Source organism: Pimephales promelas, chromosome 3 (assembly GCF_988280905.1).
Source record: "Pimephales promelas chromosome 3, fPimPro1.hap1.1, whole genome shotgun sequence".
NCBI classification, from domain to species: domain Eukaryota; kingdom Metazoa; phylum Chordata; class Actinopteri; order Cypriniformes; family Leuciscidae; genus Pimephales; species Pimephales promelas.
Window position 1 is genome coordinate 12,970,872 of NC_142771.1, and position 21,851 is coordinate 12,992,722.

The 21,851-nt window shown below is 39.1% G+C and overlaps 4 protein-coding genes across 8 annotated transcripts in view; all 4 read right to left on the bottom strand.

Moving 5' to 3' along the window:
* Window positions 1-387: 387 nt before the first annotated feature.
* On the bottom strand, window positions 388-2,513 carry LOC120489025 (uncharacterized). 2 transcript variants are annotated; one of them, XM_039685654.2, is made up of 6 exons: window positions 2,196-2,477; window positions 2,066-2,120; window positions 1,790-1,977; window positions 1,539-1,700; window positions 1,079-1,189; window positions 391-679 (listed from the first exon to the last, which is right to left on the bottom strand). In XM_039685654.2, exons 1-6 carry the CDS (start codon window positions 2,334-2,336, stop codon window positions 566-568), a joined length of 771 nt encoding a protein of 256 aa, XP_039541588.2. In that variant the 5' UTR covers window positions 2,337-2,477; the 3' UTR covers window positions 391-565. The 2 variants fall into 2 exon arrangements, with proteins under 2 accessions (XP_088984403.1, XP_039541588.2); XM_089128277.1 differs by having other exon boundaries at window positions 388-679; window positions 2,066-2,513.
* A 1,927-nt stretch (window positions 2,514-4,440) lies between these two features.
* On the bottom strand, window positions 4,441-6,441 carry LOC120489024 (uncharacterized). Of its 2 annotated transcripts, XM_039685652.2 has the most exons (6): window positions 6,256-6,440; window positions 6,126-6,180; window positions 5,850-6,037; window positions 5,599-5,760; window positions 5,139-5,249; window positions 4,443-4,740 (listed from the first exon to the last, which is right to left on the bottom strand). In XM_039685652.2, exons 1-6 carry the CDS (start codon window positions 6,394-6,396, stop codon window positions 4,627-4,629), a joined length of 771 nt encoding a protein of 256 aa, XP_039541586.2. In that variant the 5' UTR covers window positions 6,397-6,440; the 3' UTR covers window positions 4,443-4,626. The 2 variants fall into 2 exon arrangements, with proteins under 2 accessions (XP_088984402.1, XP_039541586.2); XM_089128276.1 differs by having other exon boundaries at window positions 4,441-4,740; window positions 6,126-6,441.
* A 4,241-nt stretch (window positions 6,442-10,682) lies between these two features.
* On the bottom strand, window positions 10,683-12,961 carry LOC120489026 (uncharacterized). The gene is made up of 6 exons (XM_089128279.1): window positions 12,781-12,961; window positions 12,647-12,701; window positions 12,344-12,531; window positions 11,532-11,693; window positions 11,311-11,421; window positions 10,683-10,979 (listed from the first exon to the last, which is right to left on the bottom strand). Exons 1-6 carry the CDS (start codon window positions 12,922-12,924, stop codon window positions 10,866-10,868), a joined length of 774 nt encoding a protein of 257 aa, XP_088984405.1. The 5' UTR covers window positions 12,925-12,961; the 3' UTR covers window positions 10,683-10,865.
* Window positions 12,962-14,228: 1,267 nt separating this feature from the next.
* kcnt2b (potassium sodium-activated channel subfamily T member 2b) overlaps window positions 14,229-21,851 on the bottom strand; it is a 96,163-nt gene continuing 88,540 nt past the window's right edge. For 2 of the 3 annotated variants that reach the window (XM_089128278.1, XM_039687682.2), the window contains 3 exons: window positions 19,545-19,896; window positions 18,318-18,402; window positions 14,229-17,447 (listed from right to left, as the gene is read on the bottom strand). In XM_089128278.1, coding sequence (XP_088984404.1) covers window positions 17,330-17,447; window positions 18,318-18,402; window positions 19,545-19,896 — 555 coding nt within the window. In that variant the 3' untranslated portion in view covers window positions 14,229-17,329. Of the gene's footprint in view, window positions 17,448-18,317; window positions 18,403-19,428; window positions 19,459-19,544; window positions 19,897-21,851 lie in introns of all 3 variants that reach the window. The other variant, XM_039687681.2, reaches the window with a different exon arrangement.

A 21,851-nucleotide genomic window follows, 5' to 3' on the forward strand; every position in this document is an offset into this window, starting at 1 on the left:
GCCCAGAGTCTCCTCCATTGCCATGGGATGAGGCCACTGGGGCATGGAAGAAAGTCAGTGTTGGTTTCTGCAATATGTGAGGCTGCCAGATTTGACAACTTGATCCACTGGGCCCACAACACAGGGAGAAAGTGCATGAGGTGTCGAAAAATGTGATGGATGCACTTCCTTTGCATGTGAGGAAAACAGTATTGCCTTATGAGTGCTTCAAGGAATTCAATGCAAACCACTAGGACTCTACCCAGGAGAGAGAGGAGCAGAGGGAGAAGAGAGATAGAAAAAGGGGGGCGGGCAGTCCATTAACAATATGTGGTGTTGTCAGTGTTTTTCTTATTCTTCTTTTTCTTATTGAAATGGTGAATGAATGCGCAAAAAGTTCAAAACAATATTGCAGTATTGTTTGTTTGTTTAGTTCGTTTTATTGTATTGAACACAATCAAGTTACCATGTTGTCTGTCATAAAAGTTAATGACTGTGTTTCTAACTTTTATATGATGGGTAATAAATGGCATCTAGATTAGCCCTTGTTGACCCTCCTTATGGAAGACTGGGTTGTGCTTCTGTTTTACCAGGGCATAGTTTTTCCAGTGTAGTCCATGAATCCACCATGCTGCTTCTCAGTAAGGCTGCCAAAGACGCGTATCATCCCCTCCACACTTGTTCTGGTGTCGATATGTGCCTGGTGGACAAACAGAGAATAACGTGCAATTAAAATAGTGTAATGTTGTCAAACAGAAACCACCTGTGTGCTTTTGGGCCTCATTTTTGGTATCTGAGACTCCAGAATCCTAAACCTTCATGATGAATAGAAACATTGATGCATCATGTTGATTTAAATTTTCTTTTGAGAGATGATTATGAACAAAATTTCAACTTGACACTGTTAGAATGTACTTATAAGAGACATTTATTTCTACAGTGTGAACACTACAGTCACAATTACGAAAAAAAAAACTGCATGGGGAAATATTTATTCTACCAACTAGGTTTTAATTTCAGAGGAACAATTAAAATTTTAATAGAATATTAGTTAAATTAAATTCATCCCATTACACCAAGTCACCCTCACTAGATTTACCTCATCTCCCCCCATGTCTGTCTTCACGTATCCTGGGTGAATGGAAATGCAGAGGATCTCATCTGCCTTTAAGTCCCTGGCAGTATACACAGTCAACATGTTTAGACCTGCCTGAAAGGAAAACAGACACATGACAAAGTTTGTTAACACTGCAACCACTTCTAAATTGTTTTTCAGTTTCAAATAAGTTGAGACAGTGTTTGTTAAGAACAAATGTTCAGGCAGAATAGTAGTCAATGAATAGATGAATTTCCACATGGCTCATTTGCATAATCTTCTTCACTTATTATTATACTATTATTATTACATATGTAGTGTCCTGAATGGACAAAGAGAAAAAAAAAACTATTTGAAATCCAATCTGACCATTCAGATGAAAACATTTCCAAATATACTGTATATTTCAATCGAGTTTCAAACCACATTTGTCCGCCTGTCACAAAATACCCTTTTTGTGTACCTTGCTGACACTGTATGGGAAGAGCGGGAATGGCTCTGGCTGTGATGGCGTGAGGCTCAAAGATGATGAATCTGTGGAGATGTTGATAACAGCTGCTTTATCACATGACATCCCGGATTTGCTACTGGCTTTAGCTGCTGCACGCAGATACGGCAGGTACTCCTGAATTAAGACATTCAAGTGTTTTAGATATTGCAAGAAATCAAGTCTTGTCTTAGATTAGTCTTGTTCCCAAAAACTCTTTCCATTACCCTAATGACAAATAAAGGTCCCAGCACGTTGGTGTTGAAGGCTTGGTGCATGTCCTCAACATTGGTGGTCCACATGGATTTTGAAGGCAACACTGCAGCGTTATTTATGATCAGGTTCAAACCATTCTTGCCCAGTAGAGAACCCACTTTCTTGGCAGATTCTTTGATACTGCATGGATCAGCGACATCTAATATTGGCAGAAAAATGATCAGTTACCTCAAAAACAACTATTAATTTAATGCAAAATGTAGTCTAAAAGACAAATGCACATTTACCAAGCTTCACAATGGTGACGACACCTGGATTCTTTTTGGCCAGTTCTCTCAGTGACTGAATCAGAAAGAAAATGTGAATGATAAAATGCACATGTCTAATGTCTTCTGCCTTAAGCTCTTGAATACTCACCTCAGATTTGGTCCCATCTGGGTCACGACATGCAGCAAAAATATGGGAGCAACGGGCCTCCAGGAGTTGCTTGACCATTTCTAGACCCAAGCCTCGGTTGGCCCCGGTCACAAGAACGCTACACGCCTTTAATGAAGCCATGTTCAAAGATGATCAGTCTGGTTTATCACCCAACCTGCCTCTCTATCAGGCTTTTTATATGGCTTGCAGAGTGGACGCCACACCCCATATCGCACTGGTCTGTCTTATTTTTTATAAGAGGACCTTTCAAAGAGTCACGATGATATTTCAAAGTGACTCAGCATAAACCTGTCGGCACTAATGGATTTGAGTAATAAAACTTGGGACGCGTTCCAAAAAGTTGTGTTACTTTATTACAATCATATACAGTTTTCAGGAGAGTAGAGATTAAAGGTCTGAGCAGGAAAACTGATCAGAAGCTCCATTATTGCCAGTGTGACCTTAAGCAAGGTATTTATCCATACAGTAGGTTGTTCAAGAGGAACATTCCCTTTAGTAATTTAAGGGGAGCAGAGTCCCCAGTGGAGTCCCTGTACTGCTCACGATTGCGTCAGACACACATCCGATTGGCAAATTGTAGGGGGTCCAATGATAGCTTTACTAAGGGGCAAAGGTACTTCAGGATCAACCTCTCCAACCTAAGTCCTATAGATTTGCAAGGTGGAGCCTCTGTGGATCGAACTTGTTGGTGTGACAGTGTCTGGTTGTATTTTCACTGGGTGTCCACTAGTTGGTCCATCACATCCCACAGATGCTCAATTGGATTGAGATCTTGGTAATTTGGAGGCCAGAGCAACACCTTGAACTCTTCATCATGTTCCTCAAACCATTCCTTAACAATGTGTGCAGTGTAGCAGGGTGCATTATTCTGCTGAAAGAGGCCACTTCCACCAGGAAACACCATTGTCATGAAGGGATGTACCTGGTCTGCAACAATGTTCAGGTAGGTAGCATGTGTCAAATGTATGTCCACATGAATGGCCTGACTAGGGTTTCCCAGCAGAAAATTGCCCAGAAAATCACACTCCCTCCACTGGCTTGTCGCCGTCCGATGAGCTTTCGACGATGGACGGGTTATCACAGGCACTCTGATTGGCCTGCAGCCCCATACGCAGCAGAGTGTGATGCACTGTGTGTTGTGATGACACATTCCTCCCAAAAGTGTCATTAAAATGTTGTGGGACTTATGCCACAGTAGACCTTCTGTTGGCTTGGACCAGACTGGACAGGGTTGACCTCATGCATCAATGAGCCTTAGGTGCCCAACAAGCTGTCGTTCATCCAACCTGGCAGGGTGGAAGGATGGGGTCTATATCTTAAGTGGCATGACACAAAAACAAAACAAGTATACATTAAGTATTAATTTCATTCAATGCCCACCAACTGAAAATTCATTCATCCATCCATTCATTCATAGAGGTCATGTAAAGAGAGAGACAAAGATCTCCTCTCCTTCCAAAGGCTGGTTGCCCAGAGTCTCCTCCATTGCCATGGGATGAGGCCACTGGGGCATGGAAGAAAGTCAGTGTTGGTTTCTGCAATATGTGAGGCTGCCAGATTTGACAACTTGATCCACTGGGCCCACAACACAGGGAGAAAGTGCATGAGGTGTCGAAAAATGTGATGGATGCACTTCCTTTGCATTTGAGGAAAACGGTGTTGCCTTGCATGAGTGCTTCAAGGAATTCAATGCAAACCACTAGGACTCTACCCAGGAGAGAGAGGAGCAGAGGGAGAAGAGAGATAGAAAAAGGGGAGCGGGAAGGACACATATTCCAAATGTCTTTTGAAAAAAATTGTCTGTATCCACTGTTATTTTTCTTGTATGTTATTTTGTCTTTTTGTATAGAAGTATTTTTTATTCATTCTATTTATTTTTATTGATTTATTTTCATATTTTTTTCATTAACCTTTTTTAGATTTTTGATACAAAATGCCCTGTTGGGGAAACTTAATGGCTGCACTTTGTTCTGCACTATGTTCCAACTTTAAGACAAATGTATTTGTTGTTTGTTTTATTTATCATACACAAGAGATTATAAGCTAGATGCATATTTTTTTTGGCTTCACATCGAAAGTTCTTTGACTGTTATACATAATAAATGTGTTAATGAATAAAGATTGATCTGCTATAGAAAGCAATTATTTTGAGTTAGATGCCATATGTGGTGTTTTAAGTGTTTATTTTTTTCTTATTGAAATAGTGAATGCACAAATAGTTCAGAAAAATGACAATATTGCAGTATTGTTTGTTTAGTTAGTTTTATTGTATTGAACACAATCAAGTTGCCATGTTGTCTGTCATAAAAGTTAATGACTGTGTTTCTAACTTTTATATGATGGGTAATAAATGGCATCTAGATTAGCCCTTGTTGACCCTCCTTATGGAAAACTGGTTTGTGCTTCTGTTTTACCAGGGCATAGTTTTTCCAGTGTAGTCCATGAATCCACCATGCTGCTTCTCAGTAAGGCTGCCAAAGACGCGTATCATCCCCTCCACACTTGTTCTGGTGTCGATATGTGCCTGGTGGACAAACAGAGAATAACGTGCAATTAAAATAGTGTAATGTTGTCAAACAGAAACCACCTGTGTGCTTTTGGGCCTCATTTTTGGTATCTGAGACTCCAGAATCCTAAACCTTAATGATGAATAGAAACATTGATGCATCATGTTGATTTTAATTTTCTTTTGAGAGACGATTATGAACAAAATTTCAACTTGACACTCTTAGAATGTACTTATAAGAGACAAACATTTATTTCTACAGTGTTCGAACACTACAGTCACAATTATGAAAAAAAAAACTGCATGGGGAAATGTTTAATCTACCAAGTTTTAATTTCAGATGAACATGATTTTTAAATAGAATATAGTTAAATTAAATTCACCTCATTACACCAAGTCACCTTTACTAGATTTACCTCATCTCCCCCCATGTCTGTCTTCACGTATCCTGGGTGAATGGAAATGCAGAGGATCTCATCTGCCTTTAAGTCCCTGGCAGTATACACAGTCAACATGTTTAGACCTGCCTGAAAGGAAAACAGACACATGACAAAGTTTGTTAACACTGCAACCACTTCTAAATTGTTTTTCAGTTTCAAATAAGTTGAGACAGTGTTTGTTAAGAATGTGTGTTCAGGCAGAATAGTAGTCAATGAATAGATGAATTTCCACATGGCTCATTTGCATAATCTTCTTCACTCATTATTACACTATTATTATTACATATGTAGTGTCTTGAATGGACAAAGAGAAAAAAAAAACTATTTGAAATCCAATCTGACCATTCAGATGAAAACATTTCCAAATATACTGTATATTTTAATCGAATTTCAAACCACATTTGCCCGTCTGTCTCAAAAGACCCTTCTTGTGTACCTTGCTGACACTGTATGGGAAGAGCGGGAATGGCTCTGGCAGTGATTGCATGATCACCATAGATGATGCATCTGTGGAGATGTTGATCACAGCTGCTTTATCACATGACATCCCGGATTTGCCACTGGCTTTAGCTGCTGCACGCAGATACGGCAGGTACTCCTGATTTAAGACATTCAAGTGTTTTAGATATTGCAAGAAATCAAGTCTTGTCTTAGATTAGTCTTGTTCCCAAAAACTCTTTCCATTACCCTAATGACAAATAAAGGTCCCAGCACGTTGGTGTTGAAGGCTTGGTGCATGTCCTCAACATTGGTGGTCCACATGGATTTTGAAGGCAACACTGCAGCGTTATTTATGATCAGGTTCAAACCATTCTTGCCCAGTAGAGAACCCACTTTCTTGGCAGATTCTTTGATACTGCATGGATCAGCGACATCTAACAGTGGCAGAAAAATGATCAGTTACCTCAAAAACAACTATTAATTTAATGCAAAATGTAGTCTAAAAGACAAATGCACATTTACCAAGCTTCACAATGGTGACGACACCTGGATTCTTTTTGGCCAGTTCTCTCAGTGACTGAATCAGAAAGAAAATTTGAATGATAAAATGCACATGTCTATAGTCTTCTGCCTTAAGCTCTTGAATACTCACCTCAGATTTGGTCCCATCTGGGTCACGACATGCAGCAAAAATATGGGAGCAACGGGCCTCCAGGAGTTGCTTGACCATTTCTAGACCCAAGCCTCGGTTGGCCCCGGTCACAAGAACGCTACTCGCCTTTAATGAAGCCATGTTCAAAGATGATCAGTCTGGTTTATCACCCAGCCTGCCTCTCTATCAGGCTTTTTATATGGTTTGCAGAGTGGACGCCACACCCCATATCGCACTGGTCTGTCTTATTTTTTATAAGAGGACCTTTCAAAGAGTCACGATGATATTTCAAAGTGACTCAGCATGAACCTGTCGGCACTAATGGATTTGAGTAATAAAACTTGGGACGCGTTCCAAAAAGTTGTGTTACTTTATTACAATCATATACACTTTTCAGGAGAGTAGAGATTAAAGGTCTAAGCTGGAAAACTGATCAGAAGCTCCATTATTGCCAGTGTGACCTTAAGCAAGGTATTTATCCATACAGTAGGTTGTTCAAGAGGAACATTCCCTTTAGTAATTTAAGGGGAGCAGAGTCCCCAGTGGAGTCCCTGTACTGCTCACGATTGCGTCAGACACACATCCGATTGGCAAATTGTAGGGGGTCCAATGATAGCTTTACTAAGGGGCAAAGGTACTTCAGGATCAACCTCTCCAACCTAAATCCTATAGATTTGCAAGGTGGAGCCTCTGTGGATCGAACTTGTTGGTGTGACAGTGTCTGGTTGTATTTTCACTGGGTGTCCACTAGAGGTCCCATCCTTCCAATATCCATTGACTCTAGAACCACATTTCCCATAATCCTTGTTTGTTCCCATCACTTGTGATTGCACACAGCTCTTCCCATTTATGTTGTTAGTGTCTGTGCATAAATACCCTGGGTTTATTAGTTCATGTCACAGAGTCAATATATTGTTTGTCACGCTGCACCTCTGAGGTTTGTTTCTAGTCTGTTCTTGCTTGTTTTGTAATATCATCATTCGGACTGATTAAAATGGATTTCGACACTGGCACGGATGAGGGTATTTATGGACAGACACTAACAACATAAATGGGAAGAGCTGTGTGCAATCACAAGTGATGGGAACAAACAAGGATTATGGGAATGTGCTTCTAGAGTGAATGGATACAGTAAGGACGGGACCTCTAGTGGACACCCAGTGAAAACACAACCAGACACTGTGACAGTTGGTACATCACATCACATCCCACAGATGCTCAATTGGATTGAGATCTTGGTAATTTGGAGGCCAGAGCAACACCTTGAACTCTTCATCATGTTCCTCAAACCATTCCTTAACAATGTGTGCAGTGTGCATTCTTCTGCTGAAAGAGAAGTCAAAGAGAGGTCAAAATTGAGAGGTCAAGGGTTCGTTCAAATCAAATTTCCTTACCCACTTGACAAAGCTGAACAAACTTGAATAGACCTTATTCAGAGCAGCGCCATGACAGGTATGAAAGTGAGGCTGTGAGGGATAGACTTACCGTGTTTCCAATGGCATCCGCTGTAAAAAGCTGAATAAAGCGGCTAGATTACTTACAATTTTCCACAGCTTACATTGTCAGGAGTTTTTTGTCAACTGACATTTCTTTGAATGATATTTTCCAGTGTTTCATGAGCAGAACAATCCGAAAACACATTAAATAACAGTACAGCCCATTGAAGAGTCTATCCCTCACAGCCTCGCTTTCATTATCATTAAAAATCAAAGATGGCGCTGCCGTGAATAAGGCGAATGGTGACTGGGATTTGATGGGAATCGAGAGGGGAAGTTATTCTTCTCAAGAAGGGAAGTTCTTGAGCGTATGTCTAAAAGTGGAGTTAAACGCAGCCATAGTGTTCTTGATTAGCTGGCTCAGGTGTTCAATTAGGGCTAGAGCTAAATTCTGCTGGATAGAGGTGGATAAATTTGAAAACGCCGTTTTCGCGTTGTAGTGTGGACAGTGAAACCGGAGGTATTTCAAAACGATGATGTAAGTTTAGTCAGTCAGGTGATCCATGTAGTACCAATAGATATTCATGTTTATTGGTATTGCCTGTTATGTGTTATTCATTTTTACACTGTTGCTAAAATATGTTACTTTCTATGTTACTTAATATGTGCTATTCTTCATAGCACAGTACTGCAAAGATGACAGATAATGTACTCACATTTGCTGTCCTGCGGCAAAACAGGAGTTGCGTTTTAGACCAAATATGGTGACTGAATGCGACCTGGATGCATCAGTGATGGTGAGATATTTTGCTAAATAAAATGATCCCGTTAGAAGAATTGCGCGATAACTTTATTATTTATTTCCCCCTCTGTAACGTCTCAGTGAGCTTTTGTGAAGTTTCACGCATGCGCAGTAAAGTGAATTTAGAAGTTTCTCATCCACACTGAAACGTCAGAAAACGCCTGACAACACGTGTGGACTGAGAGCTTTTTTAAACGAAAACCCCGTTTTCAAATGTATCCGGATAAATGTGGATGTAGCCTTTGGAGAGCGTTTTCCAAACGATACGTTTTTGGTGACTTAAAACGGCGTCTCGGTGTGGACGGAAGGCCAAACGGAGAGAAAAATATACGTTTTCAAACGAAAACGTATTAGTGTGGACATGGCCTAAGATTTGACACCCCTGCATTAAGCAGAGAAATGGTGTAAAAAAAACAAAAACATTTACAGTCAAAATTTCAAATGCTCCAAGGACACATGCACAGTTAACACACTTGGATGCTTTTTTGCCAGTTCTCTCAATGCCTTAAGAAAGATAATACACACAATTAACCAAGGTAAATTACTCCTGGTATTTTCTATTTGTGTTAGCTATTTATAACTCATATCAGACTTCGGCCCATCTGGGTCATGACAGGTAGCGAAAATATGATGTTTTTTAAAAATATGACAAGAATCCTCAGAGAGTTGCTTAACCATAAGCCCAAGCTCTGTTGTGATCAGGATATTGCATTGCATCACTGCTGCCATGTTCTTATGGTTATCAAGCTTCTTCTGTCACCCAATCTGACCCTGTCACGAGACGCACACAAACGGTTAGGTCCAAGTGCAGTTTATTAATTGGGGCAATCCATAATCATTGCCAGCCAGGCAAAGTTTCAAAATCCATAAAGCAAGACAAGACAAGACTTCCAAAGTGTAGTGACATCTAAACAATGACTCGACAACAAAAACAGAAACAGACAGGGTACATACACACACATAGAAACTAACAATCATGATGGGGAAAAGCTGGGTGCAATAAACCGTGATAAAGGCAGACAAGGATTGTGGGGAATGTAGTTCCAAAAGTGAATGACACCGTGGGGAAGGAGGACCTCTAGTGTACACCAGGGAACATAAACCAGACACTATGACAGACCCTACATGTGATTCATGCCCATTTTGCACAGGTGTATTATGCTATGTCATCCTGTATTCATTATTGAGGTTAAGAGGAAAAGATAAGTGATACCATTTAAGTTTTATCTATGCTATCAACTGAAATATTAACAGTGACTACTTATTAATGCATATACTCAACAAGGGTGTAACAGTGGCATCTCATTCAATTAAAGGTGCAGTCCCTGTGAAAGAATACACATAATGAAATGCAGCAAGGGGCCCAGGGCCTTTCTGTATCTCAGATCAGCCCGTGAATGCGGAGAGCCTCCGGGACTATTATTCTAACTGACTTTGACAATATTTTCATTCGAGTTAAAAGGAATAGTCAAACTTTCGCTTACATTTAATGATGCACAAATATAATTAAAAAATCTTTTCATTTATGGAGTCAGATGAAATAAAAGAGAGAATACATTGAATTTAATCAAAAATACTTTGGGTAAGAGACGTAAAGACCTTCCATGCTGGTCGGAGGCCGATCGAGCACGAGTTTAGACTTCCTGTATACCTCAGCTACTAGTCGGGATTGGTGATATGACCAAAATGTACTCTTTCATGATTAATTTATTTTATAATAAAGATACTGTATGGGTATCTGGCTAGGGTAGACGATAGGATTTATGTGATTGCGAATCTTGGAATTCCCCCTCCAGATCTTCGTACCATGGACTCATTTATTCTTTTCAAATCCAAACTCAAAACTCTGTTGTTTAGACATTCATATTCTTGCCTGACTCATATCACGATCACATCAATGTTGTCTTGCCAATTTTTATGTCTTTGTTTTAGTGGTTTTTATCTGCTTTGTACAGTGTCCTGATAAGGCGCTTTATATAAAATGTATTTTTATTATTATTAAACTGAAAGATGATTCCTTTGTGGTCGCTCTGAGGAAATGCAACATAATCAAAAGACACAAATTGACAGGCTTTGGTGTTTCCACCCATCAGTGTCCTCATGCCGAGCTATAAATACTTTTACAGAACCATCTCGATGTGTAATTTATTTGCAAATTGCAACATGTGAAAAAAAACCCCCAAAAAAACAAAAACGACAGTACAAATTTATTGCTTCATTGTGTTTTTTATTATAGGTTAATTTATGTGTGTGTCATAGACATTTGTTTCGACAAGTGCTAATGCATTGGTGTGCCCTTGTATGACAAATAGATCAAACAGGGCAGTTTGGACCTGGCTCATGACCTCTCTAATGGGGCAGGTTCTTTTGTTTTACCAGGGCAATGTTTCTCCAGTGTAGTCCATGAATGCAGCGTGCTGCTTCTCAGTAAGGCTGCCAATGACACGCAGCATTCCCTCTACACTTTCTTTTGATTCAAGTGGTGCCTGGAGAAAATAAAATCATGAATGTAGCTCACTAACATGCAAAATAAAAATAATATACCATAAGCAGCAATCACAGGCCAAATATACCAATGTGAAAATGTGCATTGTGAAAGGAGTCGTCCAAAAAAAGTATGTTTGACCAAGTCGGCAATGCACTCTTTGAAAAAGGGTTTAGTGGGATTATATATGGAACCCTATAGGGAACAGCTCTCTATTCGGACTCAGTAGTAATAAATCCTTTATGCCTAAGGTGAAAATGATTTTGTAAATCATTTTGACACGTTTCCTGCATTTATGCTGAAAATATTGTTGTTAATAAATCCACACTCACCTTTTCTCCACCCATTTCAGTCTTCACCCATCCTGGATGAATGGCCATGCACAGGATCTCACTCGGCTTTAACTCCTCAGCAGCCAACACTGTCAGCATGTTAAATCCTGCCTGATAGGTAAACACAGAATTTGAGAAATGCACCAACCCTTGCCATCAATACTTCACGGGCAATGAATGTAATCCAGTCTATCTAGTGCCTAAGCCAGACTTTGTTGTACCTTGCTCACGCAATATGGCAACACTGGGAATTGGTCGTACATGGAAGGCATTCTGGTTATGGATCCTCCAAGAGTGGAGATATTGATGACAGCTGCTTTATTACAGGACATGCCTGGTGTCCCACTGGCTTTGGCCGCTGTTTGTAGAATCGGTAGGTACTCCTACATAAAGGAAAATGAAAGAATTACATATCAGCTCATACTCAATGAGGGTATGGATTTACAGGTCAATGTTGTGATCTATTATAGTCAACACACACCCTGGGTGACTAGTGTCAGAAAAACATGTGTAGCTCATTTAAACAATGGTACAGCTTTGTCTGATCAGGCTAATAAATCAGTTAAGCTGGTTTAAGCTTTTATTTTGGTACAATACCATGAACCTTACAAACTCTGGCACATCCAGTGACTATAACGTTTTTAAAAATTCTGTCAGTATTTACTCACCCTCATGTTGTTTCAAACCTCTGAGTGTTTATTTGTTCTGCTGAACACAAAGGAAGATATTTGGAAGAATGTTTTAATCAAACAGATCTCATTCCCCATTGACTACCATAATGGGGAATGAGATCTGTTTGATTAAAACATTCTTCTAAATATCTTCCTTTGTGTTCAGCAGAACAAATAGACACTCAGAGGTTTGGAACAACATGCGGGTGAGTAAATACTGACAGCATTTTCATTTTTGCGTGAACTAACCCTTTAAGTAACCTCTTGGCAGCCTAAAAGGTAAACCAGCATGCACCTGCACCAACACATCATTTGCAATGGACAAATTGTTGTTTCACATTTAAAAATGTTCTATATCTTACCCTAATGATTAGTAAGGGTCCTATCACGTTAGTGTTGAAGATGTTTTTCATGTCCTCAACACGGCTGGTCAGAACGGTGCCATTTATCAGGATCGCAGCATTGTTCACAAGCAGGTTCAAGCCGTTCTTTCCCACAAGAGAACCCACTTTCTTGGCAGACTCTTTGATACTGCATGGATCATCAGCATCTAATCATAACAGAACAACTAGAAGTGCTAAATTATTAAGCAATGAAATGGTAAATCTCAAAAACACATTTATAGCAAAAATGTACATTATACCAAGAGAGACATGCATATTTACCAAGACGTATGATAGTGATCACACTTGGATGCTTTTTCGCCAGTTCTCTCAGTGCCTTGAGAAAGATAATATGCACAGTTAAATTAGGTAAATTAGGATTTATTTTCTATTTGTGTTAGCTATTTATAACTCACCTCAGACTTTGGCCCATCTGGGTCACGGCAGGTAGCGAAAATATGTTTTTTACAAGAACCCTCAGAGAGTTGCTTAACCATTTCTAAGCCCAAGCCCCGGTTGGCTCCTGTGATCAGGATATTGCATGCTTTCTCCGCTGCCATGTTCTTATCGTTATCAAGCTGCTTCTGGTCACCCTACCTGTGCTTTATATGTGAACTTCACGCCCATTTTACACAGGTGTATTATGCTGTGTCATACTGTACGTGTTATTGAGGTTAAGAGGAAACGATAAATTATGAAGACCCAGAGCGAGTGAAAACAAGCCAAGATGACTTTTCAGTTTAACTTATGCTATCAATTCAAATACCAACAATGACTGCTTGTTACTGAAACAATAATACACCTGCATGGTTGGAACATACCTGTAGTGGTTGCTTATTCAAATAAAGGTGCAGTCCCTGCGAGAGAAAAAAAAAACATGCATTTATCTTTATAAAAACCTCTTTTAAAAACAACTTTTTTCACCAGCACAATTTTTCACCTATAGAGTAGCCGGCGAGTATAACGTACACGTGTTCATCTGCTTGTTGACACAAATCTCTAAACAGCCAATCACGTTGTAGCAACTCTGTGTATTTAGGCATGTAGATATGATCAAGATGATTTTCTGAAGTTCAAACTGAGGATCAGAATGACGAAGAAAGGTGATCTAAGTGATTTTGAACGTGGCATGGTTGTTGGTGCCAGATGGGCTGAAACTGCTGATCTATTGTGATTTTCACGCAAAACCATCTCTAGGGTTTTGCGTGAAAAAAAAAATGAAAACATCGTGTGAGCGACAGTTCATGGGCGAAAATGCCTTGTTGAGGTCAGAGGAGAATGGTTAGACTGATTCGAGCTGATAGAAAGGCAACAGTAACTCATATAACCACTTTTTACAAACAAGGGCTGGAGAAGTGCATCTCTGAATGAACAACACGTCCAACCTTGGCTAGCTAAGGTCAGCTAAACACTGAAAACTGAGGCAACTCAGTTCACACGGACTCACCAAAATTGGACAATAGAAAATTGGAGTTGGGTGGAAGAGGGATAATGGTATAAGACAGTTTTTATGAGGTTGGACTTGGCCCCTTACTTGGAATATCTTAATGCTTAATGCATAACACTGTAAAAAAAAAAAAAAAATCTGTTAATACAATGAAGGAGATTGATTTAATTATCAGAAACTCACAATATTATGTTATCTGAACCACATAAATGATCAAAGTTGATTTGACATGATTTGTGATAACAAATCATGAACATATTTTTTTAGCAGCCACGCACAATTAGCCACTTTTTAAACACTTGTATGAATTGGTACGAATTGGTCGTAAGATAGGGTAGGAAGACACTATATGTTGGTGTCTGGGGTACTTGGCAACCCTTCTGTTAAGTTGCTCAAGGAATCATGAAAGACAAGTCATTGGTTTGGCTGATTTTATTATGCTCGTGTTTGAATGGCACCGAATCAAGGCAATAGTGCACTATCAACACAGAGCAGCGGGACGGTACATTCTCGCTCACTCCTGTATTTTATGGCAGGACGAACAAATCCCTGGTCTATACATGCATGATCTTTAGCATGCATGCCAGCAACAGGAAAATCAAACAAAATCAGCCTTGGCAAAGGCATAAACATCTCAATAGAAGGGGTAAAAACAAATAAACCCACAAACCCAGCTGAACAGATGATCTTATCAATGCAAACATCAAACAGCCATTTCACAGAATAAAATTGTATTCAAAGAAGACTTAAAAATGTCACCGAAGACACAGAAGGCTTGTTCCCAAATCCTCATCTAAGAAAATCGAACAGATGTAAAAAAAAAGAAAAAAAAAAAGAGAAAGATCGCGGATCATTCATTTGGTCCAGTGGCTATTTAATAAGCTCCATCGTGGCTGCCTTGCTGCTTGTAAAGCAATATGCAAATCCAGAGAGAGTTAGAATGTTAGAAACTGTGTACAAAACGTATGACCGGCTCTATTGTAATACCGCCTGACTAATCGTCCCAGGGAGCGGCTGACAGACACTGAATGCACATGAGCAACAGAGAACAAAACCCTTCCACATACATTTGGCAACGTGTTCCTTTGGCAGTCCATGTCAAGATTGGCAGTGTTGGCTGTTCAACACACATGCACAGAAATAACAATACAAGTTACATCATTAAATGCACTTACGTGGCCTCAGCTGTCTCGCATCAAAAATAAATCAAATGTAAATGAGTTTTTCAAAGGTCCATGCCTTTTGTAAGAAAATAAGAATTAGGTTACACTGCAAAAAGTGATTTGTTGCTTAAATGTACAAAAGTTTGTAATCCAGTTGCATTGATATCATTTAAAATGATGTCAAGTTAATCCAGTATTTTATTTGGAGAACGTTTGTCAATTTCATAAAAGAAAAAAAGCAATTTTAGATATGCATTTACTGTATTTAAAAGACATTTAACACATATTGTTTGGTTTAAATACTCTTCTTGTCTTGACAAATGATAGTAGAGACAAATATTCGAGTCAAAATTAACTTTCAGGTGTTTTCAGTTGAATTGTCTTGAGACTCAATCATATATGTACATTTTCATCTTTTGGGAATCAAACTCAATGCTTCTTGACCTAAAGGAATGTGACTTTTGGTGTATGTTTTAGAAACTTTTTAGAAATTATGGATGACTTTAAGAGCTAATGAGAAATGTAACTGTTGCAATAGTGTTTCAGACTGATCTCATGAAATGGCGTATGTATGACACGCCAATTCGTATTTCCATTTTTGGCGTGCTATCAACACGCAGAATCGCTTTTCAGCGTTTTTATGAACACTGTTGACTTAACGTTACATTACTGTATATGAAGAGTTCAGATGCAAAAGCCTCTAAGTGCCATTTGAAATTTTCTTCTAGAATGATCATTTTTATCAAGCTTGTATATTTAAGTTCAGTAATTTCACTTAAATGACAATTCATAGGTAATCTTCATTGCCATTTAAGTCAAATTAATGAACTTAAATATACTAGCTTGATAAAAATGATAAAAATGAAAATATTGCTCCCCAGATGTAGATCTACATTTTGCTTTGTTTCGCTCGGACATTTAACGGCGTAGACATACACGTATACACGCAGATAGCTCAAAATGTGTAAAGATAACACGCCACTTGACTTGAAAGTGGCATGTATGTTTACGCAAAAGTCATGATGTCATGTTGCATGTTTTTGATGTAAAGTATACCGCATAAGACAATATTATATGGGATATGTAACGGTTATGTTCTGTGTGTGGACTCTTATGTTGTTTTCCTTCCTGCCTGTTCTCTTTGTTCCCTTGGCTAGTTGGTTTGTGTGAGTACTTATTGATTAAGTTCACCTGTGTCTTGTTTGGTTCCACAATGATGTACTAAAAACGGAAACGTTTTTCCTTTTCGCGTACAGACGACAACATTGTAAAAACTATCCCTGTTCACAAGGATCTGCAAAAATGACTAAAACACTGTGTTAATCATGCCAGGCCAGTAGTAGCTGATGTCAATTCGTACAGAAACGCTCCAACATGTAATTCGCATGCGCATGATGCCACCGTTTTCACAAATTTGCGTTTTTGTTGTTTATATGCAGACAATAACGGTATCGTTTTCAAAAACGTGCACTTTGAAACACAATTTCAAAAGCTTACGTTTTCAGGCCCCCCTTGCACCATTGTCGTTTATATGAATGGCCAAAACGCATACAAAGTTTTCCATTTTTAGTTCCAAGTGGTGTCATGTAAACGCCCCCTTAGCCAAGCCGTTGGGTTCTTTTCTTTGACCTGTATTGTCTTTAAACATGTGTTACGTTTATTTTTGTTATTTTATGATGTAACGAAGCCTCGTTTACTGAAATCATGTGACTTTGGCAATTTGATACGAGCTCTGAATCACTGGTTCAAAAATGATTCACAAATGTTTCCAAAACACCCATCAATAGCTGCAATTTAGATATAATGCTTCATGATAGTATTTCTTGCACTGTAAGTAGCATTACAGTGTTTTATTACAATACAGTAAAATGTAATTGAAATATAATTAAAATAATCATTGAGAGTGCTAATTACAAAGAAAAAAAGCTGTCCTGACGTATTACAATAATGATAATTTTTGCCGGGAAATTTGTTTTCTACTTGTCATTCAAAACATCTAAAAACTTGTCCTAAAAATTTTTTTTTGTTATTCAAAGTGTATGTTTTTCTTTCAATTTTGGCATGAAATGTGACCTAGACGGGCTCTTAAATTCATCCTTTAGTTAAATCTATGAAACCTTGCTTGAAATCGTGTTCTCAACAACTTCAGTTGTATTGATTAGTTGATATGAAAGTAGAGTGAAGGCCACTAAAAGCAAGATCACTTTTTACAGTGTATATTTAGCTCACAGTCCTATCTGCACAGGTACTTCTCCCTCTCTCTCTCTCCCTCCCAAGTGTAAACACACACAAACATCAGTTTGCCCCATCTTCTCAGGAGGTGATTCTCGCACTGGAGGCCTGTAGGGTTTGTGTTCATAGATGAGTGCTGTCCTGTGTGTCAAATCTGTGTCCCTCCGCTGGCCCTGCGCTAGGCTTTCGAGCGCCGGCCTGGTTAGGCACTGGTGACAGAAGATCTGGTCTGATCAGATACCTGCAGGAAGGACCACAATTAATGAGCCAAGTTAAAGGGATAGTCCACTTTTTTTTTGGAAATAGGCTCAATTTACAACTCCCCCAGAGTTAAACTGTTGAGTTTTACCGTTTTCGAATCCATTCAGCCGATTTTCTGATATTTAGAAGAATGTCAGTAACCAGACAGTCTCTGGTCTCATTGACTTCCACAGTATATATTTTTTCCTACTATGGAAGTCAATGAGACCAGAAACTGTCTGGTTACTGATATTCTTCTAAAAATCAAAAAATCGGCTGAATGGATTCGAAAACGGTAAAACTCTAGGGGAGTTATAAAATGAGCCTATTTCCAAAAAAAGTAGAGCATCCTTTTAAGCTTTGTTGCACAAACAGCCAAGTGGTTGTTTCATCAACAGAATCCAACAATCTAATAAGCATAAAAATACAAAGCACACACAAAAACTGGGTAATATACTATTTTTTTATTAAAAAAAATAGGTCGTTTCTGCAACAGTAGTGGCACCTTGCAAAATGACAAAAATAAAGCATATATTTGAGCAACCTTGCAAAACGCCCTTAAGTTGGTAACACTTTATTTTGATGTTCCACTTTAGACATTTTGTTGACAATAAGTAACTTTGTAACTCTCATTACAGTATTAGTAGACTCTCAGCTCTCCTACAGACATTCCACTGACTATAAGTAACTTGTCAACTTATCCTACAAACCCTAACAGTCTACCAATATTTAATACTCTAGAGTTAGCTGACATGTAGTTGTGACGATACTTGAAAAGTGGACCATCAAAATAAAGTGTAATTTATTTAATAAAGTGTAAAGCACCCCAACAATGCCTTGAAATGCTACCTTGTGATGTCACCATACTCACACAACATCATGGAGCTCCAGGCGTGTGTCAGGGGAAGGGTTGATAAGAATATAGGACAGTCTGTTTCCCGGGTCTGTCATCCCATCTGACACAAGAAGAGCAGGACACAAGACTATCAATCACAAATTCCAAAAATAAAATTCCAAAATATGAACATACAGAATTGACACAGAGGACAAAGTGTTTGAATGATTCACTCAAAACAATATTTATGCCTAAATTTAAGTTGTATGTATTTGAATTGTATATAAAATTCATCCATTTGGATTACAGTTTTAACATAAACTAATAAGCCTAATGTTGATATTAACCCTTTAAGTGTCGAATATACATGTATATACATACATTTGTCAGTCATAAATATACGAAACAGGTAAGATTTCTGTAATAGTACTAATAAACAACATGAATGCGTTTTAAATAAGGAACCAGCTTTATATATTTATCATCAATAAATCCATTTCAATTTCATGCATGTTAGCCAACTGAATATTGCTTGTTTCACAGCTAGCCATATTTAAAACTATTTAATTAGTTTTTTCACAGTGAACAGAGTGATGCTGATTCTAGGCCATTTGAATATATGATTATTTAAATCAAATATATACAAATAGTTAATAATAAACCATGCCATGATTTTTCTTTTTTGTACGATAATATATGATGAAATATGCAATCACATTAAGAATATCAGTTTGTTTATGTTAAAACTGTGTAATCCAAATGGATTGACATTTTCTATCCAATTCAAGTCATACATTTTAAATTTAGGCCTAATTATTATATTTTTGAGCGTGAAATGATGTGAAAGAAGCATTGGTGCACCGAGAGGACATAAATATAATATAAACATTTTTGTTGTATTTTTTTATTACACTTATACAGTCTCATGCATTCACTTGATCACAGAAATCATTCTTGCAGATTTGCTGCTCAAGACGCATTTATTATTATAATCAATGTATAAAACAGGGGTGCTGTATATGTGTATCTTATATCATATATATCTCTTTAGTCTTTATTTTTGTCATTTTACTATCTGTGCTGTTGTCTCGGTGTACTGTAAGCTTCTTCTGTTATCAAAACAAATTCCTTGAGTGTGCAAACATACTTGGTAATAAAGCTCTTTCTGATTCTGATTCTGAAAAAGATAGTAGATATGCAATATTATATTTTTTAGCTACAGTACATCACCCAGTCTGAAGAAGCAGCGGTGTGCACACTTACTAAATCCAGACGGCGAGAGGCCCAGGTGCTTCATGCGTGTGCGGACCAGAGCGTTGAGCTCCTGCCTCTCGGAGCGGCGGAACAGGCTGAGTCTCTGCTGGCTGATGCGCTCCGCAGCGCTCCCGACGCCCTTGGCCCCGCTGGAGCCCCGTCCACCTTTACGACTCAATCGACGTGCCCACTGCATGCTCTTCCTCCTCAGGAGCGGGTGGTCCATGGCCTGTGATGATGAGGAGGACGAGGAGGGCGGCTCGGATGATGTTGAGTTACGGTGAAGACCGGAGCGGCATAGCAGAGGCTCACGGGGCTCCCGCGTATCCTCGTAATCCTCCACAGTGATGGACACCTGAGACTGAGACAAGCCACACAGAGGAGTGATTCCTCCACAGAAACACAATAATGACAAAAGATTGGAATTAAGATTTTTTTGTGTGTGCAAGAAGTCTCTTTTGATCATCAAGGCTGCATAAGTAAAAATAAACTGGTAGATATATTATTACAATTTAAAATTAGTGTATTCTATTTGAATATATATATATATATATATATTATTGCTGTCAAACGATTAAAATATTTAATCGCGATTAATCGTGTCATAGTTAACTCGCGATTAATCACACATTTTAATCTGTTCTAAATGTCTCTTTATTTTTTTTTGTCCCATTATTTTTTCTCAATTTAATGCTCTTATCAACATGGAAAAGTGGATCGGCTTGCTTTTTTTATTGAAAACAACATTGGCATATACAGTGTTCAATTTCACACTAATATTCTAACTTGTTGCAAATACTCTCTCACACAATGTAACGCTGTCCATCAATAAAAGGGTGAAAGAAATACTGACGAGGTCCTGATATTGACGAGGGTTGGGGGGGTGGAGAGGTCGCATCAGCTGTGTGTGTGTGTGTGCTTGGCCATCATCAAGTGGTGTTTCAGACTGGATGTGCTGCGATGATGATAGCTCAGTTCACAATGACAAAACACACAGATCACTTTGGTCTTGTCAATGGAATTTTTAGCAACTTTTAAAAGTAAAATTTCCATTCAGACTCTTATTGGCATTCATTTCAGCGTCTCACACTCGTCATCCACTCAAAACGTAACGTTAACCAACTATTTGGCCGTCTCGCAAACCCAAACGAGTGTGTGCGGCGTGCCTGTTGTTTTGTTTCCGGTCTAGCTAGATCCGCTTGCGCTTTGGTCAACGAAGCAACAAAATGTCCTCGCGCGGCGCAAGCCTTTAAAATGGATAGGATTCATAGCACAGCGCCACGTCCTTGTTGCAAAACCATGTGAAAAACTGTTAATCGCTCAATAAAAAATTTACGCCGTTAAAATGGGTTTGCGTTAACGCCGTTAATAAAGCGTTTAACTGACAGCCCTATCAATTATTATTGGTGCTCAATTGACCCTTCGCTAAGTGCCACAATCCATACACACAATGGTTTAGCATGTTTCCCTCGCTTGAAAGCTTGCCAGAACTACCGCGCCTAGTTATGGTTGCTAAGGCCCCGTCCACACTACTGCATTTTAGTTAAAAAACGGAGAATTAAAACGAATACGATCTCCGTCCACACCAGCGTTTTATCTGCGTATTAGAAATGATCTCCGTCCACATTAAAACTACTGAAAACGCGGATCATGTGACCATTCACCAACACTGGGCATGCGCTTGCCGGTGTAAACAGTGATTGACGAATCAGGGAAGGATACCCAATCATAGAGCCAAGTGTCAGCCCCTGCGTCAGCGTTTCTGAAGTCCTACGTATTTCTAATACGCAGATTAAACGCTGGTGTGGACGGAGATCGTATTCGTTTAAATTCTCCGTTTTTAAACGGAAACGCAGTAGTGTGGACGGGGCCTAAGGCCGTGTGTCCACCAAAGTTTTTAGCCAGCTGAAAACGCTAGACGCTCTGCTGAAGACGCCGTGCTTTGGGCGCTTGAGAGCGTTTTTTTCGTTGAGAAGTTTTGTTGCTATGAAACAGAATATCCGCAGCAGTTGAATGTTGTGACAGTTGGTCGGTATGGTATTAGTCCGCCCCTCCTCCACTGTGATTGGACGGCTGGGTAAAAAGCGACAGTGATGAGCGCTGCATTTTATCCAAAGTTGAACATTTTTCAACTCCCAGCGACCAGTAAAAAACGCTGGGCGCTCGGCGCTTCAGCGTGAAAAAAAAACCGCTTGAAAACATTTGAAAACATATGCCAGGCGCGTGGAAAAACGCTTTGGTGGGCCAGTTGCGGTTTTCGGGCGTGGTTAGTGAAGGGTCAATTACTTATAATGGTTTTGCTGCTTAATATTTTTA

Coding starts and splice junctions, on each gene's coding strand:
- LOC120489025 (XM_089128277.1), bottom strand. CDS start 2,336: ATGGCTTCATTAAAGGCGTGTAGCGTTCTTGTGACCGGGGCCAACCGA. Junction 1,701..1,789: donor GACCTTTATTTGTCATTAGG/GTAATGGAAAGA, acceptor GTCTTAATTCAG/GAGTACCTGCCGTATCTGCG. Junction 1,190..1,538: donor TCCCATACAGTGTCAGCAAG/GTACACAAAAAG, acceptor TTTTCCTTTCAG/GCAGGTCTAAACATGTTGAC.
- LOC120489024 (XM_089128276.1), bottom strand. CDS start 6,396: ATGGCTTCATTAAAGGCGAGTAGCGTTCTTGTGACCGGGGCCAACCGA. Junction 5,761..5,849: donor GACCTTTATTTGTCATTAGG/GTAATGGAAAGA, acceptor GTCTTAAATCAG/GAGTACCTGCCGTATCTGCG. Junction 5,250..5,598: donor TCCCATACAGTGTCAGCAAG/GTACACAAGAAG, acceptor TTTTCCTTTCAG/GCAGGTCTAAACATGTTGAC.
- LOC120489026 (XM_089128279.1), bottom strand. CDS start 12,924: ATGGCAGCGGAGAAAGCATGCAATATCCTGATCACAGGAGCCAACCGG. Junction 12,532..12,646: donor GATCACTATCATACGTCTTG/GTAAATATGCAT, acceptor TGTTATGATTAG/ATGCTGATGATCCATGCAGT. Junction 11,694..12,343: donor GACCCTTACTAATCATTAGG/GTAAGATATAGA, acceptor TCCTTTATGTAG/GAGTACCTACCGATTCTACA.